At 44.9% G+C, this 25,176-nt stretch overlaps 1 protein-coding gene across 1 annotated transcript; it reads right to left on the minus strand.

Moving 5' to 3' along the window:
- Positions 1 to 430: 430 nt before the first annotated feature.
- Positions 431 to 24,991, minus strand: CNMD (chondromodulin). Its single transcript, XM_031684508.2, has 7 exons — positions 24,788 to 24,991; positions 24,212 to 24,352; positions 19,006 to 19,146; positions 12,477 to 12,590; positions 8,467 to 8,620; positions 4,342 to 4,517; positions 431 to 924 (listed from the first exon to the last, which is right to left on the minus strand). The coding sequence occupies exons 1-7, from the start codon at positions 24,938 to 24,940 to the stop codon at positions 709 to 711; spliced, it is 1,095 nt and encodes a 364-aa protein (XP_031540368.2). The 5' UTR covers positions 24,941 to 24,991; the 3' UTR covers positions 431 to 708.
- Positions 24,992 to 25,176: the final 185 nt, after the last annotated feature.

Here is a 25,176-nt window from a genome sequence, read left to right on the forward strand (position 1 = left end):
GTCCTTCCCCACAGGTCTGATTTCATCTTCGACTACATTTTCCTTCATATATCCTAATGCTCTTTTTCTTGGTTGTGGGTGACTCTTAACATGGCAGCCACCTGTTAATCACATGCTGGCACATCCTATACGTAATGAATTTCCCATGCGCTCCCACACTGAGGTTTATAATGTTTACTCCCAGGTAGATTCCATTATATGTCTTGTTTTCCTTTTTTGTCTGTGTTTTTAATCTGGAAACTGGGAGCACATTTGCAAGAAAGGGAAAGAACAATAAAGGTTCAGAACAACTGAGGAATTCTGTACAAAGAACAACAGAAAACAACTTAATTGTTTTAGTCAGTGACTTGATTAAAAGGAACTCAAGTGTACAGCCGAGACCTTTGACAAATTGTAATTTTTCATGGTTATTTCAAAATAGCTTGGTAAATAAGTCTTATAAGCAGGACTTACTGGCAAAGAAAAGCAGATAAAAAAATAGCAAGTAATAAGAATTATGATATTTTAGACTTAAACTACCCTTTCAATCCATTTGCAGTTCTGGATAAAGTTCTGTAAAGCCGTTGAAAAATATTCTAAGTGTCTCGAATAACATTCCTCAGATGGAGTAAAAAATACTTTGTGGTCCCTTCAGCAACAAGAAGCCTCAAACTTTGGTTGTCTCTGGAGTTAATTCTTACTTTACAGCCCTTGGTATACGAAGTGATTTCACACCATGCCCAAGATGCGGGCCACCCACCAGCTACAAGGCATGACAACTCTGCAGGCGGAACGGCAACCTTGATAATTGTAAGGCCACGGATAGTAACCGCCCAGGGGCTCACAGATCTTCTGGCAGTGGGTGTAGCTCCGCCTACATTCTATACAGCAGATTCCTTCATGATCCAGCCTAGGGTCGAATGTCATGCTTTCCCCTTCCTGCTGCTGTGAAATGAAAGAGAATTACATGTGTCTCCTTCATAATGAGAGGTTTATAGCATACACATTATTTTTAAATAGGATCCCAAATGTTTCACTGCTATAAGAAATCAGCATAATTTTCTTTAAGGAGTTTTCAGTCTTAAAACCTTATAATTCAGAAATCCTCCGAGTATCAAGGAACTTCCACCTACCTAAGCTGTCACTGGCAAGAAGAGTTTTTTGTTGTTTGTTTTTCTAATGTGAAGTTTCTTCATACCTTTAATGAGCCATGGTTACCACTCAATAGTGACTCAGCTTGTTTTCAATAGGAAAACAAAAAGGAAGCATGATTCAAAAGTAGCATTTTTGCCACTGCCGAGGCACCCTGGTGCCTTCGTGTAGTAATGGCTTCCAGGGCTCTGGGGAGCATAGTTTGGAACTCATCGGTCCAGGCTAATGACAGCCTGCTATTCCACTTGCACTGGCTGAGAACATTGTCAAGTCATTTACCTTCTGCCCTTATTTCAACATAAGGGTCTGTAACACTCAGGAAAAGGCACCAAATAACGTGTAAAAACTCACGACCTTCAACTTGACCTTCTAGTTTCTGTGTGTCATAATTACAGTTACATAAGTACAAAACTATATTGAAGTAAAAGTCACCTGCAGAACTCCGTTTCCACTGCTGGAGAGATCACGGAACTGGAAGAAAGTTCCAGTTACCCCTGCCAAATTTACATAATTTCTGCCTTTTCGTGGATTGCTAGGGGTATAGATTCTGTATCCTCTTTAATATGGCATTGAATCACATGGGCAAACAGCCCTTATCATTCATGTAAATTCTGTATTCAATTTAAGCCTCTTTCCTGGAGGAACTGAACCTGGGGAGATGTGGTACCAAACAGGCTAGGCTTGAGCAAAGTGAACTTAAGCAACCCCACTACCTTTTCTGGTGTATAAAAAAAAGTATTCGACTTTTTTTGGGGGTGGGGGGTGCCTTCTATTATGAAAAATTTCAAACATACTGAAAAGTGGAGAAAATTGTGTACTGAACATCTGGAATTGACAATGTGTCAAATTTGATTTTTTTTTGCTTAAGTATTTTAAATTCTGAAGTAAATTTAAAGAAACTTGAAGGCATGGTGACATTTCACCCATTAAAAACATTAGAATATATCTCCAGGATAAGATATGTTCCCACACCACACTGCCATTATCACACCCAACAGAACTACAATTCCAGATACAGCCTGTGTTCAGATTTTGTTGTCAAAATATTTGCCTTACTCTCTTACACCATTAGAGAAAAAAAAAAACCCTCAGACTTTCCATTTTTCACTTATCTCTCGAAGTAGGTGTGTCTGTGTCTGGGACAGTAAAAATAAAAACCGCCTCATTAATTGGAGCTGGCTCCTCCAGGAAGGAAAAGTCAAAAAGCCTGTTGGCTGAGGCATTTCCTCGAGGGTTCAAGAGAAGTTTGTTAGGATAAAGAAGTCGGGAGAAATCTCAGGTTCTCGCCCTGAGATATTTCCTTAAAGGGATGTGTGAAGGTCTGAGATCACAGGGAGGTGTTCTTGCTTAAACATCAACACGTAGCAAAGGAAAAAACTGGCATAAGTGGCATTTTTTCCAGAATATGGACCACTCAAGTCCGGAAGCAGGGCAAAGTCACATCTGCCCTTCTGTAAAGGGGCTGATGCCCTCGTCCCTGGAAACAGACACAGATACCCAGCTACCTGGGGAATAAAGGGTATTAAATTTTCTGTCTGCCTATTCAGATTTTCTTTCTCACTCTTGGAGCTTTTGGGAATGAAGTACTGTGGTGTCCTGAATTTCCTGATAAACCTTGGGTTACTTAAAAAAATACTTTTTTCTCTGAATCTTTCTAAAATATACTAGTTTCAAATGATAAACTAGGAAATCTATGTGCAATACATGAAACAATATAGGACTGAATAGGCTACCTAGGAAAGAAAAGGTACAGATGACTTCTCTGTGTGTGAAAAGATGCTGAACGTTACATGTAGTTAAAGATTGCAAGATAAAACAGCCAGGAGGTAGTTTTATACCCAAGACTTTTTAGAAGTTTGAGAGTAAATTAGGCCTTTCATTACCACTTGAAGACATGTAGCTGGTGTAATTCCTTGGAGACAATTTGGTGGCCTCCACTGAGACGTAAAATTCTCATCTACTTCAGCCCAGCAGACCTGGGCGTCAGGATGAACTAAAGCCCCGCAGGGTGCAGGAGGGAGGTGCAGGTCAGACTGACAGCCAACTGGAGTAAGCTGATGCCTGCTGTGTGCCGAGCACTGTGCTCCGAGCTTCACCTGCATTACCTCTTTTACTCCTTCCCATACCCTAGGCATGTACAAGGCGTAGCCTATAAATGGTATTTGTAACAGCCAAAGATACGAAAATAATTTACATGGCCACCAAAGCAGAACTGGTTAAATTTCTGTACATTTATCCACACAATGGAATACAGTGTCACCATTAAAATGAATGAGGTGGATCCATGTAGAGTCAGAAAATTTTCCAAAATGTAACTGGAAAGAAAGCAAAGTATAGAAGTTACGTCTGCTCTTTTCTGTTAAAAATCTGTGTGTGTGTGTGTGTGTACACTTGGGCAAAGAAACTGGGCAAACAGCCATTGTTACCAGGCTGCTCAGGGAAGGGTGTCTGTGTAGGAGGGAACCTCACTTTTCATTGTATACCCTTTTATATTGTTTTTTGAAAAATACATGCCTGTGTCATTTTTTTCAACTAAAACACTAGTTACACATAAATACTTATTTTTCTATTCTCACTCCCTGCAAAGTAGAGTAACGGTAAACTGTTGCTGAAGATTTGAGAAGCTTTTAGCATGTTAGCGTCATCCCTACAAACACCAGTTCTCAGGGTTTCCATCTAAAGTGTTCGACTGCGCATGAGTCTGTCCCCGACTGGACGGAGTGACCCCGAGGGCAGAGGCCCCTCCGGTCTGTCTGTGTGCACAGGGCCTGGGAAAGGGCAGGTCCTCAGCAAAAACGTCTGTTGGACGGATGAATAAAGTGGATATAACGGGGAAAGACAGTACTTTCATTCTGTGTGTTTGCCCGCAGGGCACACTCTTGGAAACATTTTTACATAATCAAATTCCTGATAGGAATGTGTCTGTGTGGATCTGCCTGGGACTCTAAAATAAAGGAGAGCCCGGAAAACAACTTCAAGTAGGGAAAACAGCCAATCAGGATTTTACACTACAGAAGCAATGCTTAAGTGTCCTGACCCTCAGTTACAAACCCTGCAACCAATAAATTAAGAAGTATTTTTTAAAATAATTGAGTAAAAAGTCTCAGTTAAATACTACATGCCTGTTTGACACCTCAAGCAGAAACGCCAGCACTTTAGGGCTGAGTTTAATGCACTCATCTGAGCCAGTCATGAGAGCGCGGTACCCACGTGGTAAGGGTTGTCCGGATTGAAGGGGCCTGAATCCTCCTGAACTCCGGGTCTGGTTTCGTTATTCGGTCTTCCAGCGCCTGGGTTGCCCCGTGGTCCACTGCGCAGTCTTCTTGTGGTCGTCGTAACAATTTTTCTTTCCAATTCTCTTTTTCCTCTCTGGATTTCTGTCCCTCCTACCCCCCCAAAAATTGCTGTAAATTAACTCCTTTCTTTGAATAGTCAAGGAAATTGTGTTTATCGGGGTGAAAAACAGAAGAAAAGGCTTTAAAACACACCTATGACTAGATCCTATTTAAATTCGTACTGACAGGTTTTGTAAAATTAAAGCACGTTTCAGAGTCTTGGGTTAGTAGTTAAACATACAGATAAGAAGAATTTGGTTTATAACACTAACTGAGGCAGACATTGTAAGATTTGAGGCAGACAAAGTCCATTCTCAATTCCCTTTTCCTTTGCCTGCCTTTACTTAGGGGCTGAGAAAGGAGAATAGCACATATTTCCCTAGCCTCCCTTGCAATTAGGAGTGGCCAGATGAGACATAAACAGGATTTGCCAGTGAGGTTTCTGGGAAAGCTTTTGCTTTCTTGGTAAAAGGGGACAGATACACCTTCCTCTGCCTGCTCTGTCCTTCTGAAATGTAGATGTGATCTCTGGCTTACGTGACCAGGAGTGAAAGGCACAAGGTTGACAAGCCAGCGTGCCGCGGGTAGCAAATGGTAAGCTAGAAAGAGACTTGATGATGTCATCGAGTAGTTGATGGTGCCGGAAACCTACCTCCAGATTTCTCTCTATACGAAAAAAGTCAACCTGTAGTTGCGGAAACCACAGCTGATCAGCTATTCTGCTCCTTGGAGCCCTATGCATTCCTAATGGATTTACTCTACATATATAAAGCCTGCAGCTTTCAAAGGATTTATTATTATCTTGATTGATTCTTTTAAAACTTCTATGCAATAGAATAAGCAGATACTTTTGTACATAAGGGCCACAAGGCTCAGGAAGACCAAGGGACTCGGCCAAGATCCCAGAATGGGGGTCGAAATGAGGGCTGAATGTGAATCCCTGGCTTCCCACCCAGTGCCCGAGGTCACCATGCTGCCTCATGGGTCCTGCAGCGAGACCTAGGGCTGCCCAGTGACAAGAGCGGAGAGAGTACCACACATGTGGGCTTTAGCATCTCTCTGAGTCTCAGTTTCTTCTTCTGTAAAATGGGGCTAATAGTTTCTAATTCACAGGGTAGAGACAGAGTTAGTAAGAATTTGAGTCTTAGGGTTTTAGGATAGTGTTTGGCATATAACAGGCTCTCAAATTAGGTGATGACGATGCTATATCGTCTGTGAGAACAGAGATGTGCCTTCCAGCCATGGGTTGCTTCCCCAGAGAGCTTCTTGGTTTCTGAGGCGGGGCTGGAAAGGCATCAGGGAGCCCTGGATTCAAATCTCAACTCCACTCCTTTTCACTAACAATGACCCTGGGAGAGTGATTCAATCTCTGCGAACCTTGGTTTCCTCATCTATAAAAGGGGAATATTACTAGTTCCCTGGATGGTTGTTGGTGAAGATTAAACGAGGACAAAATGTAAAGCTCTAATACAGTGTGGTGCCTGGCACGCAGCCTGAGCTCAGCAGACACGAGCTCCCGCTGCCCCCGCCCTGCCCCCCTTTCCTCTGACCTTGTCATTCCCAGCATCTCTAATATACAGCTGTGCGACACTGATCACCTGCCACTGTAAAATCCAAGGGCTGCTGGACCCTGGAGCTGGGAGGCTTTTATTAGAATTAGGTGGCAGGGAGCCAGGCATCCTCAGAGAGGTTTTATTTTGCTGACTTTATTGTAAAATGTGACTGCATTTATGAGAGATTGGAAAGAAGTTCCTCACTTTTAATGTCTATGATATTCTATCCTATGACTATGCCAACATTTATTTAAGCCTTTTCTAATCTGGGGACATTTAGCTGGTTTCCCCTTTCTGATGTTGTATGTAATATGTGTAACTCGTGGATGGATGGTGTGATGACTGAATACTTCAGATGCCCTAATTAATACTTAATGATGCATCACTGAATACTTATGATGTGGTCACGCTGTTGGGCTGTGAGGGACCAAGCCACATTTTAGACGTAGGAGACAAGCTCTTTCCCAGAGGGTGAAGGGACTCACTTTTTCAGTCATCCTAGCACGGCCAATAGCCCTGTCTTCCCAAACCCACCCCAAGCCCCTTGCCCTGCTCTGCTCTTCTTCCATAGCACCCTGGATCACACCACACAATTTCTTATTTTAGTTGAGTGTATATGTACTATCTCTCCAGCTCCACTGTAAAGCTCCCTGGGGGCATGGATTCTCATCTCTTCTGTTCATCAGTGCCTTCCAGGCACCTAGAACAAGTCAATGACAGGTAATAATGTGTCAATAAATGTTTGCTGAATGAATGTATGAACACACAAACTCTGGGTAAGAGGCTTGTCCTCAAACAGAAAGTGATTAGGGAGAGCTCTGCCTGTTAACAGAGTGGAAGATTTTGACCCTTTAAGAAAAAAATTAACTGCTTTTATTTTTATTTAATTTTTTAATGGAAGTATTGGGGATGGAACCCAAGACCTCATGCATGCTAAGCACACGCTTTCCCACTCAGCTAGATCCATCCACCTGGAGGCTTTTATCCTTGACTGGGAAAGGTGACAAGGCATTGGAGAAGATGTCCCTGGTGGTGGAAAGCCAGGTCCATTCCATGTGGGGGCGAGGGGAGAACTGAAAGCCAGAACTTGGTAAATGGCCAGAGAACTGAGTTGTGACCAACCACCGGGCAAGTCCCCGGATGGCAAAAGTGATGGTCCATTTGGCAGCCCCAGCTCTAACCCCCTGGAGTCATGACAGTCACCGCACAGAGGATTCTTTCTTACTGAGCCTGCATGTGACCTCAGAATTCTCTCAACCCACTCTTCCAGGCAGCCACTGCCAGAGGCTTATCAACTGCATCATATTTACTTGGCCCTGGGCTGAAAAATACCCTCCTTATCCATCTTATTCAAGCTTTGGAGCTGAATAAAACTTATGAACTGTAGGAATAAGTTAGCCACAGTTGAATCAGAAGCCTGGACTTTCTAAGCCTGGTGTTTTTGTTTTTGTTTTTCCTCTTCAAATTGTGGTGAAAACATATCTGCAACTTACCATTTTAATCATTTTTTAAGCATACAGTTAAGCGGCATTAAGTACATTCACATTACTGTGCAACCATCACCATCATCTGTCTCCAGCTTTTCATCTTGCAAAACTGAAACTCTGCAGCCCTTAAACAATACCTGCCCGTTCCCCGCTCCTGAGTCTGGCGGTGTTAATCCCTGGATTTTCTTTATTTCCCTGCTGCTCTCGCTCGGTGTTCAACAGAATCTTTCAGAAACCATAGCCTGTCTCAGCTGTGCCAGGAGAGAGGCCTCCCTACCACCCACTAGCGCTTGAGCCAGAGAAACGAAGTAGGCCTCTGGGAGGCCAGTGGGGTGACTGTGGTGGAAATCAAGAGGGTAGCCCTGGGGACAGCCGGAATCCGAAATCCAGGGAAAGAGCCTGGCATGCAGAGGGCCCCTGCCCTTCCCCACCTGGAAGCAGCTCACAGGTGGGCTCCGACCTAGCTCTGACCCCCAGAGGTCTTTCATTGACTTTCCCCAGACATGCAAGCTGATACTGAGCCTTGACCTTGAGGAATCCCAGTCTATGCCCACAGCTGCCTCTGGCTGTCACATAATTCGAGGTTTGAACAGAATCAAGATTTGGCAGTATGACAGCTTCTTGGTCCCTTGATTCTCTGTCTTAGGATGAAAAAAAATTGTAAAATTGCCAAGTGCAAACAACTGAGATTGGGGCAGAGCGGAAAGAAGTGGGCGTGTCATAAATAAAACCCGCAGGTGATGCCCAGGTGAGCTGCCTCCCCACCTGCTTCCTGTCACCCCGATGCTCAGGCCCTGCCCTGTGACATTCTTCCTTCTCTTTGCTCTCTCAGGCCAATTCCTGAGACACTGCGACATGCACCCGGATTTCTCCTCCTTGTCACGTACTCAGACCTGCACAGGGGCTCCCGGGAACCCCAGGGAGAATTCCAAGCAGTGCTAAGAGAATTGAAAATGTTACCTTTTGGATAGGTTGGTTTAAGCCAGAAAATAGGAAGGTGACCGCAGAGTTCTAAGACTTTAGAACTCAAGAAGCTGTTGTCCTTCACAGGCTGGTCTACAGCCACCCAGATAAGAGAATTTTCTTCGTATTTGACTGGCATGATCTTGCCTTCCTGTAAGTAAGTGAAAATGAAACACAGTGAGCGAAGAGGACAGTGGAACAGGCTGCATATTGAGACTCATGTGTTGGTAAAACATTATTTTGCCCTATGAAAACTTAATGATATTCATCCATCAAAATTCATCAAATTGTACCTCTGAAATATGTGTAGTTTACTGTACAGAAATTATACTACAATACAGCTGTCTTTTTTTAAGATAATAACAGATACTAGAGGGAAAGACTTACTGAGAATTCTGGATGTGTACGCACACATGCATGCACACACATGCGTGCGAGCACACACACACACACACACATACACACACACTCTAAGCTTCTAATCTCTTTTCTTTGCAGCTCCCTTCACAGTATTCCACACCCCTCCCGTCACCCCACCTTTGGAAAACTCAGATGTGTGGATATGAGTGTCCTGAGTGGAAGTGAAAATTACTTGATATCAACTCTGAGATTTAGGTTAATCTGATGTCTTTGATCAAAGATGGTTTTGAGGAAAAGCAATTGAATGGACTCTGGAATCCGATAAAGGCTAGACAAGGAACCCTTCATCTGCAGGGAAAAGTCCTCTGGGCGCTTGTTCTGCCACTTCTGAACAACAATGGAAAAAGCAATTGGTTCTTTAATGTCTTCAGTTCAAAGCATTATTTAACATAAACCATTTCTACATTTCCCAGCTATAACAAAACACATTTCAGATGTTCTTCGCATCAAGCACGCCACTGAGATTTCAAAGGTAAACCGTGAATTCTCTTCTATGGCGAGATGCTGAGAATGGTCTGATAACCCAGGAGACAAATTTATTTTGCCGGCTTGTTCCTTTCATGTATTTATTAGTTTGCAATCGGCTGGAGAAATTAAAATGTTTTCTCCTTATTTTTAGGTAAAAGCAGCATTTCATTTATGCCTTCTCCCTCAGGCTTCTGGCTGCATTAAAACAACTTAAAGTTACTGGAGGCAGCTCACGTTGACGTAACCCAGTTATTTACCTTACATTAAATGGCTCCATCCAGGAAGTGAATGCTCTCTGGGTATAGTAGCTTTTCAAAGTTATACAAAACTGATGAAAAATGTATGAAACCTAGTGGTGCATAAATCTATCCCATCATAATCTGAAGTGTGCGGGGACAGAGTGGGGCGAGAGGCAGAATACATATACGTGTGTCCTACAAGCTACGAGTGTTAAATAAAAAGTATGAGGAACACACTTTTGGCTGCCCACCCCATCCCTTTCATCCCCTCCTTTCCTTGCAACACAATCCTGCTTTTGTTTGTGACAGCAGTGTGCCAGCCCCAAGAGACACCAGCTTTCGCAGACTCCCCGGCCGCTAGGGGGCGCCCCTGTGACCAGTTCTAGACAACACCGTCCACGCTGAGGTGTGCTGAGGGGCTGAGAAGCCTCTGCTTTTCCCCACTAAAGGTAAACCACAGCTGACACTGCTCAGCGTCTTCCTGCCTTCCTTACCTGAATGCATGGTTGATGTTTAGAGCTGGAAGGAGAGGCCAAAAAAATGAAAGATGCTGGCCACTGACCCAATACCTGTGGCTGCCTACTCCCATATTCCGTGTCAGGGAGGAGAACAAATCCTTATTTGTTTTAGTCACTCTCAGTGGAATTTTCTGCTACTGACAACCAAACACATTCCTAATTCACACATATGGTCTGAATTTGGTTTTGTCCACCAAACTTCCTATAAACAACTAAAACACAGGAAAAATAATTCACCTCCATGGCCTAAGAAAAGAATCAGAGGCAGACCAAGATTTAAACACAAAACTATTCATCCCAGTGAATTACTTCTGTATTCAAGAAAAAATTATTTTGATGGAACATACCTGCATTCAAGAACAAAAGACTTGTAAAATTATAATCACATGGTGATTATAATTAAAAATTTTCATTCATATAAATTTAAAATCATAATCATATGGCAACATACAACACATCCATTATAATCTACATTTTGGGAGACCTAATGGTAAATGAAAATAATAAGAATGTGCAGCAGTATAAGTTCCATTATGAAAAAAAATCACACACACTTGAACATGAAGACAGTTTACCAAAACAATAAAATTAGCTTTCCATGGATTATGCAATTGTGGGTGATTTCCTTCCCTATTCCCAAATTTTCTACAATGCCAAACTGTTGTTACAAATCAGGGGGAAAAACATTGTTAAAAAAAAATTTTTTTAAAGGGATTTCTGGTCAATAATGGCAGAGTAGCAGGACCACGAGTTCACCTCCTCTCACGACTACAACAAAAGCACAACTGACTGCTAAACAAACGCTGGAAAAAAAAAAAAAAGACTGGAACCTACCAAGAAAGATCATCTTCAAATGAAAACATGAAGAGAAAACCACAGCAGAACAGTAGGAGGGGCGTGGTCATGATGTAATTGGGCCCCATATTCCTAGTTGGGCGACCCGTAAGCTGGAAAATAATTGAATTGTAGAGCCCCTCCCATAGGAATGAGAGTTCTGAGCCCCACATCAGTCTCCCCAGCCCCCGGTTGTGGCATTGGGAGGAGGAGACCACAGGACATCTGGTTTTGAAGGCCAGTGAGGCTTAATTGCAGGAGCAGACTTCCCTTTCTTGGGAAGTACACACAGTATCTCGTATGTGCTGGGACCAAGGGCAGAGGCAGAGATTTCATAGGAAAAGATCCATGGACCCCAATGTTCATAGCAGCACTATGTACAATAGCCAAGACATGGAAGCAACCTAAATGTCCATTGACAGATGACTGGATAAAGAAGCTGTGGTATATTTATACAATGGAATACTACTCAGCCATAAAAAATAATAACACAGTGCCATTTGCAGCAACATGGATGAACCTAGTGATTATTATTGTAAGTAAATTAAGCCAGAAAGAGAAAGAAAAATACCATTTGATATCAAATATGGATTCTAAAAAAGGAAAAAAAGAAGACACTAATGAACTTATCTACAAAACAAACAGACCCACAGACATAATAAATAAACTTATGTTACCAGCCAGAAAGGGGATGGGAAGGGATAAATTGAGAGTTTGAGATTTGCAAATATTAACTACATATATATATACACATATGTATATATATATATATAAACAATAAACAAGTTTCTTCTATATAGCACAGGGAACTATATTCAGTATCTTATAGTAACTTATAATGGAAAAGAATATGAAAATGAATATATGTATGTATGTGTATGACTGAAACATGCTGTACACCATAAACTGACATGTTGTAAACTGACTATACTTCAATTTAAAAAATGAATGAGTTATGTTTAAGGAATCTCACAAGTCTGACACACAGAAAAAGAATTCAGTATATGTTGAATAGCCTCTTTGGGCTGAACTTGAACCAAGAGGAAGAAATTGTAGGCAGAGCCACCTCACCCCAATGTAGGGCAAAACAGTTAGAAGTCCCTCCCACGAAGTTGTGGGACACACAGGAAAGCCTGTTGCTGCAGAGGCTGAGGGATCAGCCGTTGGGAATTTTCAGGAGGAATTCCCAGTCTGAATGGTCCTGAGGCTAGCCCCTTTAATGAAGATTCTAACATGTGAAGTTCTTTAGGTTGTCTTAATTATTGATCAAAGAGTTCCCTAACATCAGGCAAATAAGGGCCATGTGAAAACCAAGCCCCACTATGCACTTTAAGACATGGTTTTCCAAAACCTCTAATTACATCATGTATGCATGATCACCTGGAACCAACGAGCAGGACCAAAATAGTTGAGTTCCTTTGTCAAAGGAGAAAGAGAGCTTAGGTTCTGGTCATGAACCTATCCAGGAGCCAGAGACGTCACACAACGTCTGCCCAATGCCTGCTGTTGGGAGCAGGCCGGTACCCACCAGCTCAGAGGAGATGCTCTGCTTGGCCACGGTGCCCACCTCAGGAACACGAGCCTTCACCTGCGCTTTGATGTAGCACTTCTCCCCTCCAGCAAAACGGATTCCTGTGATGCCCTAGGAAATAAAAGTTTATCCATTCATCTATCCATCCATTCACTGAGTTGGTGTATTGAGTATCTACTGGGAGTTAGGCACTGTTCCAGGTACTGAGCACAGGGATGAACAAAACGGACGGGGTTTCTGCCCTCACGTTGCTTACCTTTTAGCGTTATTTACCAAAAATAAAAAACAGAGATAAAGTCAGGTGGTGTTGAGTGCTATGGAGAAAAATAAAGCAGAGTATGAGATAGGAATGACAGGGGATGGTATTTAGACAGTGTGACTGGGGAGGTCTCTGCCAGGGGCTGGCACTGAGCTGAGACAAATTATGTTACCTGCTCCATCTATCCTACAAGCTCAGATGAAATGCTATCTTTTCTACGCAGCTTTCTCTGACCACCCCAGGCTAAGTGGGCTCCCCTTTCTCTGACTTCCTGAAAGCTCTCCTGACTTCACCCCTCACTTGGTACTTAGTTCTCAGTGCCGGAATGGTAGCTCCTTGTGAATGTCACCTCTCTACTCAATTATAAGCTTGAGATTGGTCTGAATTTTTTCTCTTTTGTTTTTTGTTTTTCTTTGGCAATCTCACAGAGGTTCTCAAAAGATGCAGGTCTAATTAATTAATTGCCTGAGTTCATATTTTTCTTAAGTTGCTAAGCCCAGAGTAAACTGTAGCTTTCAACAACCCTGGGAGCTGAATTTTGCTCCTAGAGCTTATCCAGGGACTTGGATGTTTTGTTTTTGTCCCCTGTGAGATATAAACAGTGTCTCCTCATCTGCCTAGGGACCAGCCTCAAGGGATGTCTCAGCCACCAGGCTCCAGTTTTGGCTGACAGCTCGGCACTGATTCTGCCCGCCGAGCGCATCAGACATTAACAGTACATTCTGACCCAGGCGTGTTTACTTTCACTCTGCTGGTTAATTTCGTGACTAGTGAGTAGCCAAAAAAATTATTAAAGGTCTACAGATTTTATACCATAATGATGTAGACACCAGCACAGATCTGAACATCTCTACTCACCAATCGTCTGTTGAGTTGAGACAAATGTCAGGAAGATATAGAACTTGTTCCAGCATCAACACCAAGGACTGGGAGGAAGAAAAGCATTTAGCAATCTCAAGGAGGAGGGTATAGCTCAGTGGTAGAGAGCATGCTTAGCAAGCATAAGGTCCTGGGTTCAATCCCTAGTACCTCCATTAAAGAAAAGAAACCTAATTATCTCCCCCCCCCCAATAAAATTAAATTACAAAAAAAATCTAGGGGCCCTGGCTGAGGATTCAACCCTCCTAAATGAAGAACGAAGTTAAATATAAGTCACGCTTGAGGACATTCATGGAAAGTTACACCATACATACTCTCAGAGCCCAGGAGCCCTATGAAAGCGGGTGGGTGACTGACGGGAGATCAGAGAAGGAAAGGATCCTTCTTAAAGCTCCTCGTTACTTGCCGTGCAGTGTGATTGGCCACATACGCATGTAACACATTTAATTCTCTCTCCCAGCATCACCTCTCACCTGGAGACAGGCTGGGAGACAGGCTGGGGTGTGATCCTGCTTTACAGAGGAAGAACGCCAGGCTTACTGCAGAGGGTCTCGACTCTGCACCGCATTCACCTGGAGAGATTTTTAAAAACACAGCTGCCTGGGCCTCTCCTCAGAGATTCCCATTTCACTGGCCTGGGGCAGTGCCAAGGCACTGGTATGCTTAAAAGCTCCTCATGTGTTTAAAGCCAGGGTTGAAGGCCACCAGTTTAGCAAGAAAGAAACTTCTTCAGGGTTAACAAAGGTTTTAAATGGCTGAAACAGCCTGCTATAGACCAAATGTTTGTGTCACCCCAAGATTCATAGGTTGAAACCTAACCCCCATGTGATGGTACCTGGAGGTGGGCCTTTGGGAAGTGATGAGGTCAGGAGGATGCAGCCCCCATCAGCAGGATTCGTGCCCTTATAAAAGAGACCCCAGAGACTCCCTCCTTCTTCTGCCACATGGGGACACAGTGAGAAGGCAGCTGTCTGTGAGCCAGAAAGCAGTGCCCTCACTAGACACCCAACTTGCTGGCACCTTAGTCTTGGATCTTCCAGCCTCCATAACCATGAGAAACAAATTTCTGTGGTTTCTCAGTCACCCAGTCCATGGTAATTTGTTACAGCAGCCCCAAGGGATTAAGACACAGCCTCTGGACCCAAGTTTCTTCGGTACCAGTGGCTCACACACTTTCCCTTGCATCACAATCACCTGGAGGACTGTTAAATAAAACAGTGCTGGGCCCCTCCCCACAGAGTTGCTGGTTCAGTAGGTCTGGAGTGGAGACTATCCTGTGCATCTCTAACAAGTCCACAGGTGACGCTACTGCTGGTGGCCTAGGGAGCACACTTTGAGAACCACTGCTGTCTACCATGTTATCTGCCAAAGGTCTGCCATTCTTCTTTTACTTGTAAATCTAGGGCACATGGTTTGAAAAACAAAAGGCAGGGGAGGATGACTGCCCCTCCATGTGATATGCTCTCAACTTCAAGCCCTCACATCCTCTGAAGGTGAGCTGCCAGGAGGAAACACCATACAGCCATTACCATACCCCCAGAGAGAGAGTTGATGTTATTGAAGGATTCACAGCCCTGAACGGGAGTCTAGTACTGAGTTAGTTCTGATGCAAAGAGAACTGAAACCCGGTAGGGATGGGTCCTGCGGGAAGGAATTCACACGTATTAACCACGAAGTCTAGCTACAAACCCTTATCAAGCAGCCAGATACATTACGAGATTAAACAAAGGGAAGGAAAAAGCTCAAGAAAGCTAAGCAAACTTCCTGTTTTTGCAAACAAAGAAGGCTTAGCAGCTGGTGATAATGAAGAAATTTGCTCACAAAGGTAATGGGTGAGGAGTCCAATGATTAACATTCTATTATTGAGTCAGATAATTTCATTTGAGCCGCACATTTCTTTTTTCTTCTAGGGGATCTCATATATTTCTGTGACTTAAGCCAGAACTTCCCAAGGAGGGCAAAGGGTCCTTCCCCTAGGGGAGGCGCTTTAGGAACCTTTGAGGGAGTTTTTTTTATTATCACAAAGATTGGGGGCTCTCCAGGCCTCTGTTGGGCCCGGCCCAGGGATGCTGGGTCCCCACTCTCGGTGGGGAAGCCCTGAGGAATGAACCCACCCAAGGGTCCTGGGTGGAAAACCTGATCGGAAGCATCTATGCCTAGAACCTCACACTGCTTCACATATAAACACAAAGGGAGTTTCAGCATAGTCTTAATGTACAGCACATTTCCAGGGAATGGAATTACTGTGAAAATGGAGAGGAAATGGTACTTTTGTTCTCTCTTTGAGAAAATTACCTGATATTTATCAACACGCACTTAGGTCAGTCTGCATTTTAGCCAGTGACACAGGCAGTGAGTCAACTATCAGAGCAAACATATGACTTTGTGACATTTTCACATGCATCAGGCCCAAGTCCAAATTTACTATATAAAGTACTTCCACTTTATTTTTCCTTTGTTACAGTTTGGTGACCATATTGATTCTTGAAATCAATAAACTACTTACCTACCAGGTACACTGTGCTGTTCTTTTTGTTTTTTCCCTTCCAACTTTTTAAATTAAAATGCTTCAAATATACCCAAAGTCAAAAGAATTGTAGAGTGAAAATCGGCATCTACCCACCAGTTTATTCCATCTTAATTTCTAGCCAAGATTTTGGTTATAGAAATGGGTCATTAGGCCTGAGAGGGTTGGCTTAAACCAACAGCACTGGTGCTACTGAGGATACAGCTTTCTAGAATGTAACTCATACGTTATGAACAGGCCTGGTTTCTGTACTTCTCAGGGCATGAAGACTCTCCTGGACCTAACTCTAGTCAGGCTTTTCCAAGTCTTCCTTTTACTAGGCTCCAACTTTGGGCTCTGTCTGGGCCCGTTTATTCCAGCTTGAGCAAGAGGCAGTCTTGGTCTGCCCATCCTCCATATCTGATCCACCTTACCTGCCTGTGAACATCCTGTTGGGTCAGTTTAGCAAAGAGCTACTGTACCTCTCAGTCATTTTCCATCCACCAACACCCCTACTCTGCTCCTTGGCTAGAAGTCCCCGCTTTCCCTTGGTGTCTTCAGAGTTGAGCCCAGTGTCTCTCCCCTAATACAAAACCCCACAGCGGAAGCCTCCCCTGAATAAAGTCTGCCTTGCCCCCTTGAATCATTCTTCCTTTAACTGTGTAGACTCTTGGTTCAGTGCTAGTTCCATCTCAGGAGTTTCTTTTTCTATCAGCTCTACCACAGTCTTGGTGGGGCTGGCAGGGAAGGCCGTTCCTTTACAATTCAGAACCTTTCCTGCTCTGGCCCTACCTGCATCCCATCTTCTCCCCTTCCCCTCCCCACCTTCAGGGCCATTTAGAACTTCCGCCACACCTGTGCACAGGTCTTCCCTGGGCCCGGAAAGCCCTGGCCCTGCTTCTCTGCCAGTCAAAATCCTAATCACTCTCCACTTGATTCAGCTGTCACCACCTCTGTAAAACCTGTTCTACCCTCTGATCGGCAGCAGCGGCCTCCTCCACGATGGCTCCATGGCTCTATTCATAGCTCCGTGGCAGTGCATTTCCCAGCCTGGCCTGAAGGCACTTCTGTGCGGGTGCCTGCCTCCTGGACCGGACTGTAAGGTCCCTGAAGGAGGGAGCAGGTGTCAGTCATCTTCGCATCCTCCAAGCTTAGCACCTTCCCTCGGACACAGCCTGCCCCAATAAACGCTTCCTGAATTTGACTGACGGTTTACAACACAGGAGAAAGCAGTGCAGGTACCCTAATGGCTGATTCATGTGTTTTCAAGAGTCCAGGCTTATTTAAACCCGTAACAGGTTCTATCCATCACAAAAATGTTCTACTCACCAGTTCTGACTCAGAGAAATGTGGACGCTATCAAAGAGAATTGATCAGTTTATAAAATATTTGCGGCCCCGTTGGCCTCTGAGAACAAAACACAATCAATACCCTTATTAGAACCACAGGATTATAAAACAGAAATATAGGTTTGGGATTAAAATATTTTCGAAGGAGATGCCTGATACACGCACATCTTGAGAGAGACGGAACTTTCCTAATTTATCCGTGAAGCTGCCTTTGCATGTCTTGATACTGTGGCACTTTTAGGTATTCAGTTTTGTTCTGGATTGAATGATGCGCGTGTGGGAGTCATATTTTATCATTTTATATTGAGCAGTGCAAAGTAAAAATGCTTTTTACCTTGTCCCGGGTCTTGCAGTAAAAGCCTTTAATAGGTCCAGAGAAATTATCCTTGTGCCTTGACCAGAATCATTTGCAAAGCTATGACTAAGCAGAATGCAGCTGGGCACACACAGGGCTGCCGAGTCTGGCCCCAGGGCAGAGCCCACGCTGAACACAGCCAGTCCTCGGCATCATCAAATAATGTCTAACATCAGCTCGGCTCTAAGGTTAGCATCTGTTTGGTATTCAGAAGGGCTTATGAAGTGTGTTTGGGTATCAACAAGGGGAGTTCTTTCATTCCAGTGAAAAGCATCTCTAGTTTTTCTCATCAATCAGAGGAAGACGGGTCGATGAGATGTTTGTAGGCCAATAAACTATCAGAAGAGACATGATTTTCAAGAGCCTTTTTTCATTATGAAGTCTCACCTACTCCATCTACAGATTTAACCGGAGAACACAAATACTGATGCTGCTGTCTCATCCTAGAACACGAAAGAGAAGAAGATATTTTATGTTGGCTATCAGGAAAGGAGGCCTGGAGTGACACTTTGGTTTGCAGATGTACACTGAAGCACGAATGCATGACTTAATGTCTCCAGTTGCCTGTAAATTGAATTTTTGAAAACAAACATGTTTGCCCTTTTCAAAGGAGACGTGAATGTTTCATCTGTAAATAGACCGTGGTTAGAAAGCATACGATACAGTGGGGGAATTTCTCCATGCTCGTTTTCTGGACTAAATGGGAAATCAGAAGAATTGAGGAAAGTGTGTAAGCAGATCCCACCCGTTGTTGATGAGATCATTAGGGCAGCAAAGTTTCCCTCCTCTCTGACAAGTGCCGATTTCAGACCCTGCAACACTCTCGGGTAGCTTGAGCGTTTTATTCACTGTGTTAAGAAAGCTGCTTGGGAAGAAACAGCTCTTGCAAGTCTTTCTGCCAAGACTTTGCAGAGTTCCAAGATCGTGTTCCAAGTACGTGTTCTGTTCAGTGCGAAGGTGGTGTTTTTGCAGTTTGCAAATGTAAAGGGATAATGAGTGGTCCTTTCTCAGAGAGAACATGCTGCACGGTGCATGGGGCTCGGGGGCACTCTGAGCGCCTTAAAGACCACAAAGAACAGTTACCATTCGGATGTGTGTGAGAGGTGTTCCTTCTGCCCAGATTAGAAGTCCCCCAGGCTTGCCTGGTTAAACTCCCTAAATGCATGAAATATACTTACGTTCTGGAAATCATTAACTTCAACTGCTTCTTCAGCTCCGCTTCCCATTGTAAAGGTCTCCAAGTTGTTCCCCGCATCTATTTCCATTGACCCATCTTGTAATTTCCCATTGATACTCACGGTGTAATGGACATTGTAAATCTGGAAGTGAACAGAAGAGTTAGCGGCGCTTCCCTTTTAGAGCAATTCAGGGTTTATCTTTAGACCTGCAGGATATAAGGGAGCTTTCATATTTATCAGAGATACACTGAATCACCCTTAATAGTGAGGCATTTATCTGTAAGGACTTCATTCATACATCAATCACTTAACACAGTGATGTCTTTAAAAATATCTTAGAAGTAAAAGCTTTGATAGTCTCTGAACTAATTCAAATAGCTCAGTGATTCGCAATCCCGGCTGTGTATAGAGGCGGCTGAGAAGAATCGCCAGTTACTACACCTGGGCTTCCCCGACTGGACCCATCCAGCCAGAACCTGTGGGGATGGTGCCTGGGCGTAGATCTTTCTTTTTTCTAAAGGTTGATTCTGCGGTGCAGCCCGAGTTGAGACCCACTAATGGATAAATGGAAATTGAGGAGGCAGTTAATCGTGCTGTTCACTGAGCAAGTCTGAAGGCTTTTTTTTTTTTTTAATCTTTTGGTCAAGATTCAACATGGAGTGTGGTGTACACTCAGGACTGCAGACGGGACCAAGGTATGCCCGATGGCATTTATAGAGAGCACGGTCAATGCACACATCTGTTTCAGCTCAAAATAAGAGGTACTCATTTTAACGACCCTATGGGACAGGCATATGGCATCTTAAGGCATTTTGTTATCAGACGTGTGCAGAGAAGGGAGGGAGGCTTGGCATCCTACAAGAGCATTGGTCAAGGAGTCAGAAAAACAAGTGGCCACACCACTCACCCCTGGGTCTTGGGAGCTGCCTTGAGTGTAAAATGATGAAGTGGGACCTTTAGTGGTGGTTTTCATTTGTCCTTAGAGCTCTGGGGCTTCACAGAGGTGGCCCAGAGGTGAGGCGAGCAGAGCAGTGGGGGACAGTAAGGCTCCTTTACACACCCCTCTCCCCATCTCGGCCCCCCCCCCACCTGCCATTTAACCAGAGCAGCTCTGCTTCTTACCTGACTTATGTGTTGGATTTCTGAGTAAAAGTCTCTTTTAAAATTCCACCATGAGAAAAGTTTTTTTAAAGTTTACTGCTAAATTTCATGATCAGGGGCTCTCTTGGTTTAGACATCTTGTTAGGACATCAGTTTAAAGAATAATTCACACACTGCTCTTGTTCAGTGCGCTGCTTCTCTGCTGGAACCTCCTCTGCGTTGTGGGGTAGTGAGCGGGTCCCTTTTCTTCTCCTTTCTTTCTCTGACTTAGCGGCATATGTATGTGGATATCTTATATATGATATATATCTCTAATGTGATATATAAGACATACAATCTTTAAAAGGGAAGGAATGGGAACTGATGAAAAACCCTTGCTACTTGGTGTCAGGTCAGCAGGTCAGAACTGCAAAGAACTTAGATTCAATTCCAGTGTGATTTTCCCCCTCATTATAAAGAATGGCTGACTGCTGCACAGACAAACACTGGGGAAAGTATCTGCTTTTACTGGATCATTACTTGCAGAAAACTCATTATTACAAGACCCACAGAGCACTACTTTACTTTAGCAGCAGAGATGGAGAAACGGGGTTACTAGCCAGGACCCTTTCAGGCAACAGCCTTCGTTCAGCGGAAGAGAAAATCCCAGCGTGCAGCGCAGCCACCTCTCAGCGCCCAGCCCTCCCTCCTCCTGATGAACTTCGATCCCTGCAGTGCTGTCTCCCCAGCTCACCTGATCACAAGAACCGGTGCTAGGGGTCCTGATTTAGGGGAGTAGGAGCAGAGCCCCGCCAATCTGCTTTCACTTTGCACCTCAGGGGGTCCTAACCATCAGCCAGTCTGGGGAAACCTGTTTTTTTTGGCTGCGCCCGCTCTTTCTGCGGGTCAGGCTTAGAAAGCGTGCTCTGTTCCGTCTGTCCCTGCGCTCTCTGAGCAGCCACTATTCACCTGAGTTAATTCTGGCTGCCAGCGGGAGCACAGCGGACAGCGCCCGTGTGAGTTTCTGCTGGCACAAGTGTCCTTCCTTCACTCATGAGACAAGAGGCGCTCTCTCTCTCTCTCTCTTTTTTTTTTTAAAGCATTGCACATAAGCTTTTTAAAGCATTGCACATACTAAAATAATCCCAAATTTAAGAAATTAACTGTTTCCAAATTCTTAGCAGGTTTTTTTTTTTAACGTTGGTACTGGGGACTGAACCCAGGACTTCATGCATGCTAAGCATGCATGCGCTCTACCACTGAGCTCCCCTCCCTCTTCGCAGATCTTAAGGAGACAAGACTGTAACACTAGAATTATGGCTTGTGATCTTAATTTCACTTTGCTCCACATTCTCCTTCCCTCCGCTCCGTCCCCTCCCCCTGCCACCTTCCTCCCAACAAAAGCTCCCTAACTAGGCATGGGTATTGCATCCTTTGTAATGTAGCTTCCGTCTGTCTCTTATAAATGGTACCCAGTCTGCATGGGGCAGCAGTGAGAGGTTTGTGCCCTCCTGAAGTGACTGGGTGGTGGTGGTAGTGATGGTGGTGGTAGTGATGGTGGTGGTGGTGGTATAAAGTCAGAAGTTATTTCCAAAGTACTGGGCCCTGAGCTCAGAAGGAGGCTGGGTTGGTGGAGCAGTAATCACATTATCTGCTCTAAACTGATGGAGCTGTTAGCACCTAAGGCTATTTCTATCCTAGCACAAAAAAGTTTATTATGTGCCAAAATTCTGCTCAATATGGTGCCTTTTACAGCCAAGGATACTTGCTAATGAGTTTCTAATAAAGCCTAGGTTCATAAGATAATTACATCATGTTTGGGACAACGTCTAGAAAACTCAAGCTGAGAATAAAGGCCCCAAGCAATGATCTCATCCCCTCATCCCACAGGGTAGGCTTGTCAGTTACCTCACGTTGGTGAGAATTTCCCATATTTCAATGCCTTGTTCCATTTACAATAATGTGGATGAAACATGGCCTCAATATTTGAGCCCAGTCACTTGTCCCCTGATTATTAGCACTCCAGTGCCTCACAGTCCCTGAGCTGATTTTGAGTAAACCTGTCCTAAGGGGATTTGTCCATATGAAAGGAACAGGAGGTAAATTACTGCTGGTTCTCCTCCATAAACCAACATAGAGGAGCAGAGGCAGAGGTAATCCCCAAAGACTGGTTAGTCCATTTGGTTGGGGATGTCTTTCTGTTTGACAGAGACTTACCTTTCTTGATTATGTTTTGTTTGGACTATTTAGATTTGTATTCAGGGAGAGCAGGACTGTGTATGTGCTATGCATTGCTGGTGCCAAATTTACTATATTTAGTATTTTGTGATTTGTTTTTCAGACTCAAGTAATATGAATCAGCATGGGATATTTGGGGAGTTAAAAAAAAAACACGATTTTCTTCATTCTCCTGTCTGTATAGGAAATAGCGATAACTTCCATTGTTGGCAGTAAAATGTGATTCACTATTCCTCTGTACTCTTAGAATTTAATACTGCTCTCTTGAACCAGACAACTAACCATCTTGCAGTAAAGTAAAAGCTATGGGAAAAGGAGGCCCTGCTCATTCAGGATGATCTTTCAATCTCTTGTTCTAGAAGCTTGTCAGTTAGCTGTGTTGGCCCTGAATAATTAAATGCCAAATCGTATTCATTCTAATATATATCATGACCAAAATCTCCATCAAAAAAAAAAAAAAAGAAAATCTATTTTTATCCCCAAAGGACCCATACCATTGAAGTTTTGTCCTCTAAAAGATAGCATTTACATTCGAATACCATACAATTTCCCGAGGGATGACAATCTAAACCCTGCTATTAATGGAGATGGAGATATTGAAATCCTTCTCATGTTCAGATATGCTGCATTCAAATAGGAGCATCTGGCAGCTTCTATATTTAAAATACAAATACATTAAGGCACTTTTCAAATATACACAAAATTCTGATCTTTGTAAATTTGATATAGTCTCTGAAACAGACTCAGAGCTAAATGGCACGCTTATCTACATCAGGCATTTGAGTTAAAAATACAAATTATGCAGTGACTGCAGAAGATGTGATGTGTAAAATGGCTGAATTGCTTTCAGCACCATTTTCTCTAAGTACTGGAATTCGCTCAGGCTTTGAATTTCCTGGGGGAGGTGGGGAGCGGGGGACGGGGGCAGCAGTCATAGATCTTCCCAGGGTAGTGATTAAGAAACAGCCCTTTGTGTGCACCCTAGAGATGGAATTCTTTGCCATTAGTTGAAATAAGCTTATACCAGGCCTGGCAACGGGCATCAAGATAAAATGCCCCCTTTGCCGAGGTGAACAAAATTCAAAGTATTTAGTGAACACCCTGGAATTCTGCCCAGTCAGGTTTGCAGCACTTTTTATACTCCTTGAGAGCCAACCTAGCTTTAAACTAAACAGCTGCATACAAAGAAAATGGGACAGCATTAGTGAAAAATATACCATTAAATCACATGTGACCGGGCCAGAACTGATTTTTAAAGAGATCTGCCATCTTTAAGTAAGTTAGACTAATTAGACCTTCTTCTCTCCTTAAAGCAAGAGAGAAGGGTGCATTAAAGGGTGAGGAAAGAGAGAGGAAGAGAGAGAGAAAAAAGTCCCGAGAGATCAAATTCGTCCCCCAACTACGAGATTTGAATATTCCTCCACTATCTTGGTCCCAGGTTCTTAAATTCACAGCCTTTCTCAGCAGTTTCATTTCTTCCCTAGGGATAAGTCAAGCGAGGCCAGAGGGGACGCGCTTTACCCAGGGACACACAACTGATTAGTGGAGATACCAGGCTGAAGTGGGCCAAAAAGGGCCTTCCTGGAACCGTCCACTGCATTTCCCCGCTACTCTGTTTTAACATCCTCCCTCGAAGCTCTGACAAAGTTGCCTGTGAGTGGAAAGCGGCGTCGTGGAGTTGGATTGGAAGAAGGGAGAAGGTGCCCAGGGAGGCTCCAGGGGAAAGCAATTAACTGGGGCGAGAGGGCCTCTCTGGCGCCACCTAGGGAGGAACACGCGAGTGACCACGAGGACCCCGCCACCCCGCGCGCCCCCAGGCCCCGCGCCCCTCCCTGTCCTGCGCACCCCGACTCAGGCCCGCACCCCGCACGCCGCCCCCTGGACTTACGTGATTGTCGCTCCCCTTCCAGAAGTAGAAGGCCCCGATGGCTCCGAAGAGCAGCAGCACCGCCCCCGAAATGAGGACCACAGCTCCTACCTTGAGCAGCCGCGCGGGGCTGGAGGGCTTCACGGACACAGTAGCGTACGCCTGCGGGCGGGCCGGAGAGGGACGGTCACGTCCGCGCGCAGCGCCCCGGGGTATCGGGGGTGGGGGTGGGGGAAGGTAGAGCTAGCCCACCTACTCCCGGCGCCCCTTCTCGCAGCTCTCCCGCCTCAGGCTTGGATGTGCGCTGAGCAAACTTTTCGCGGTGCAGAACCATCGCCCCGCGGATCTTTTTCCTCCGCCGGCCACCCGACGTCCCCTCCGCACTACCTTTCCATCCCCTCGTTCACACTTGTCTGGTGATGCCGCACCCTTGCACACGCGCACGAGTGGGGCGCCACCCCACAACCACATTTGGGCGCCCAAATTTGCTCCCAGCTCCCAAGTTCGGTGGCACAAACTGTGGACACGGCCCAGGGGATCCGGACCCCCACGGGAAGCCCAGGCCCCGCGTGTCTGGGGCTCCCGGGCGGCACTCACCGGGGGGCTGCAAAACTCGACGTCGTCGGGCCCCACCAGGGCGATGGGCACTTTGTCCGAGTTCTCTGTCATGGCTGCAGCCGCAGGAGCGGGACACTGGGAGGCTCCGCGCACGCCCTGGGCTCTGTCCTGCTGCCCCGACGTGCTGGGCATTTCAACGCGGTGCACACGCGCGCGCACACTCACACCGTGCCCCGTCCCGCCAGGGCCAGCCCAGCGGTCCCCACCCCTTCCAGCGCCTCACCTCTCTCCTCGCTTCCCTCTCCTTGCCTGGAGCCGCAGTGAGCTCTCCCTGCATTCCGAATGCCCCCTCTTCTCGCTCTCTCCTGCCTACTGGTCCCCCCCCCCAAATATCCTGGTAAACCTGAGTGTGTCATGGTGGGGATGGG

The sequence above is a fragment of the Vicugna pacos genome, chromosome 14 (assembly GCF_048564905.1).
Source record: "Vicugna pacos chromosome 14, VicPac4, whole genome shotgun sequence".
Taxonomy (NCBI): Eukaryota; Metazoa; Chordata; class Mammalia; order Artiodactyla; family Camelidae; genus Vicugna; species Vicugna pacos.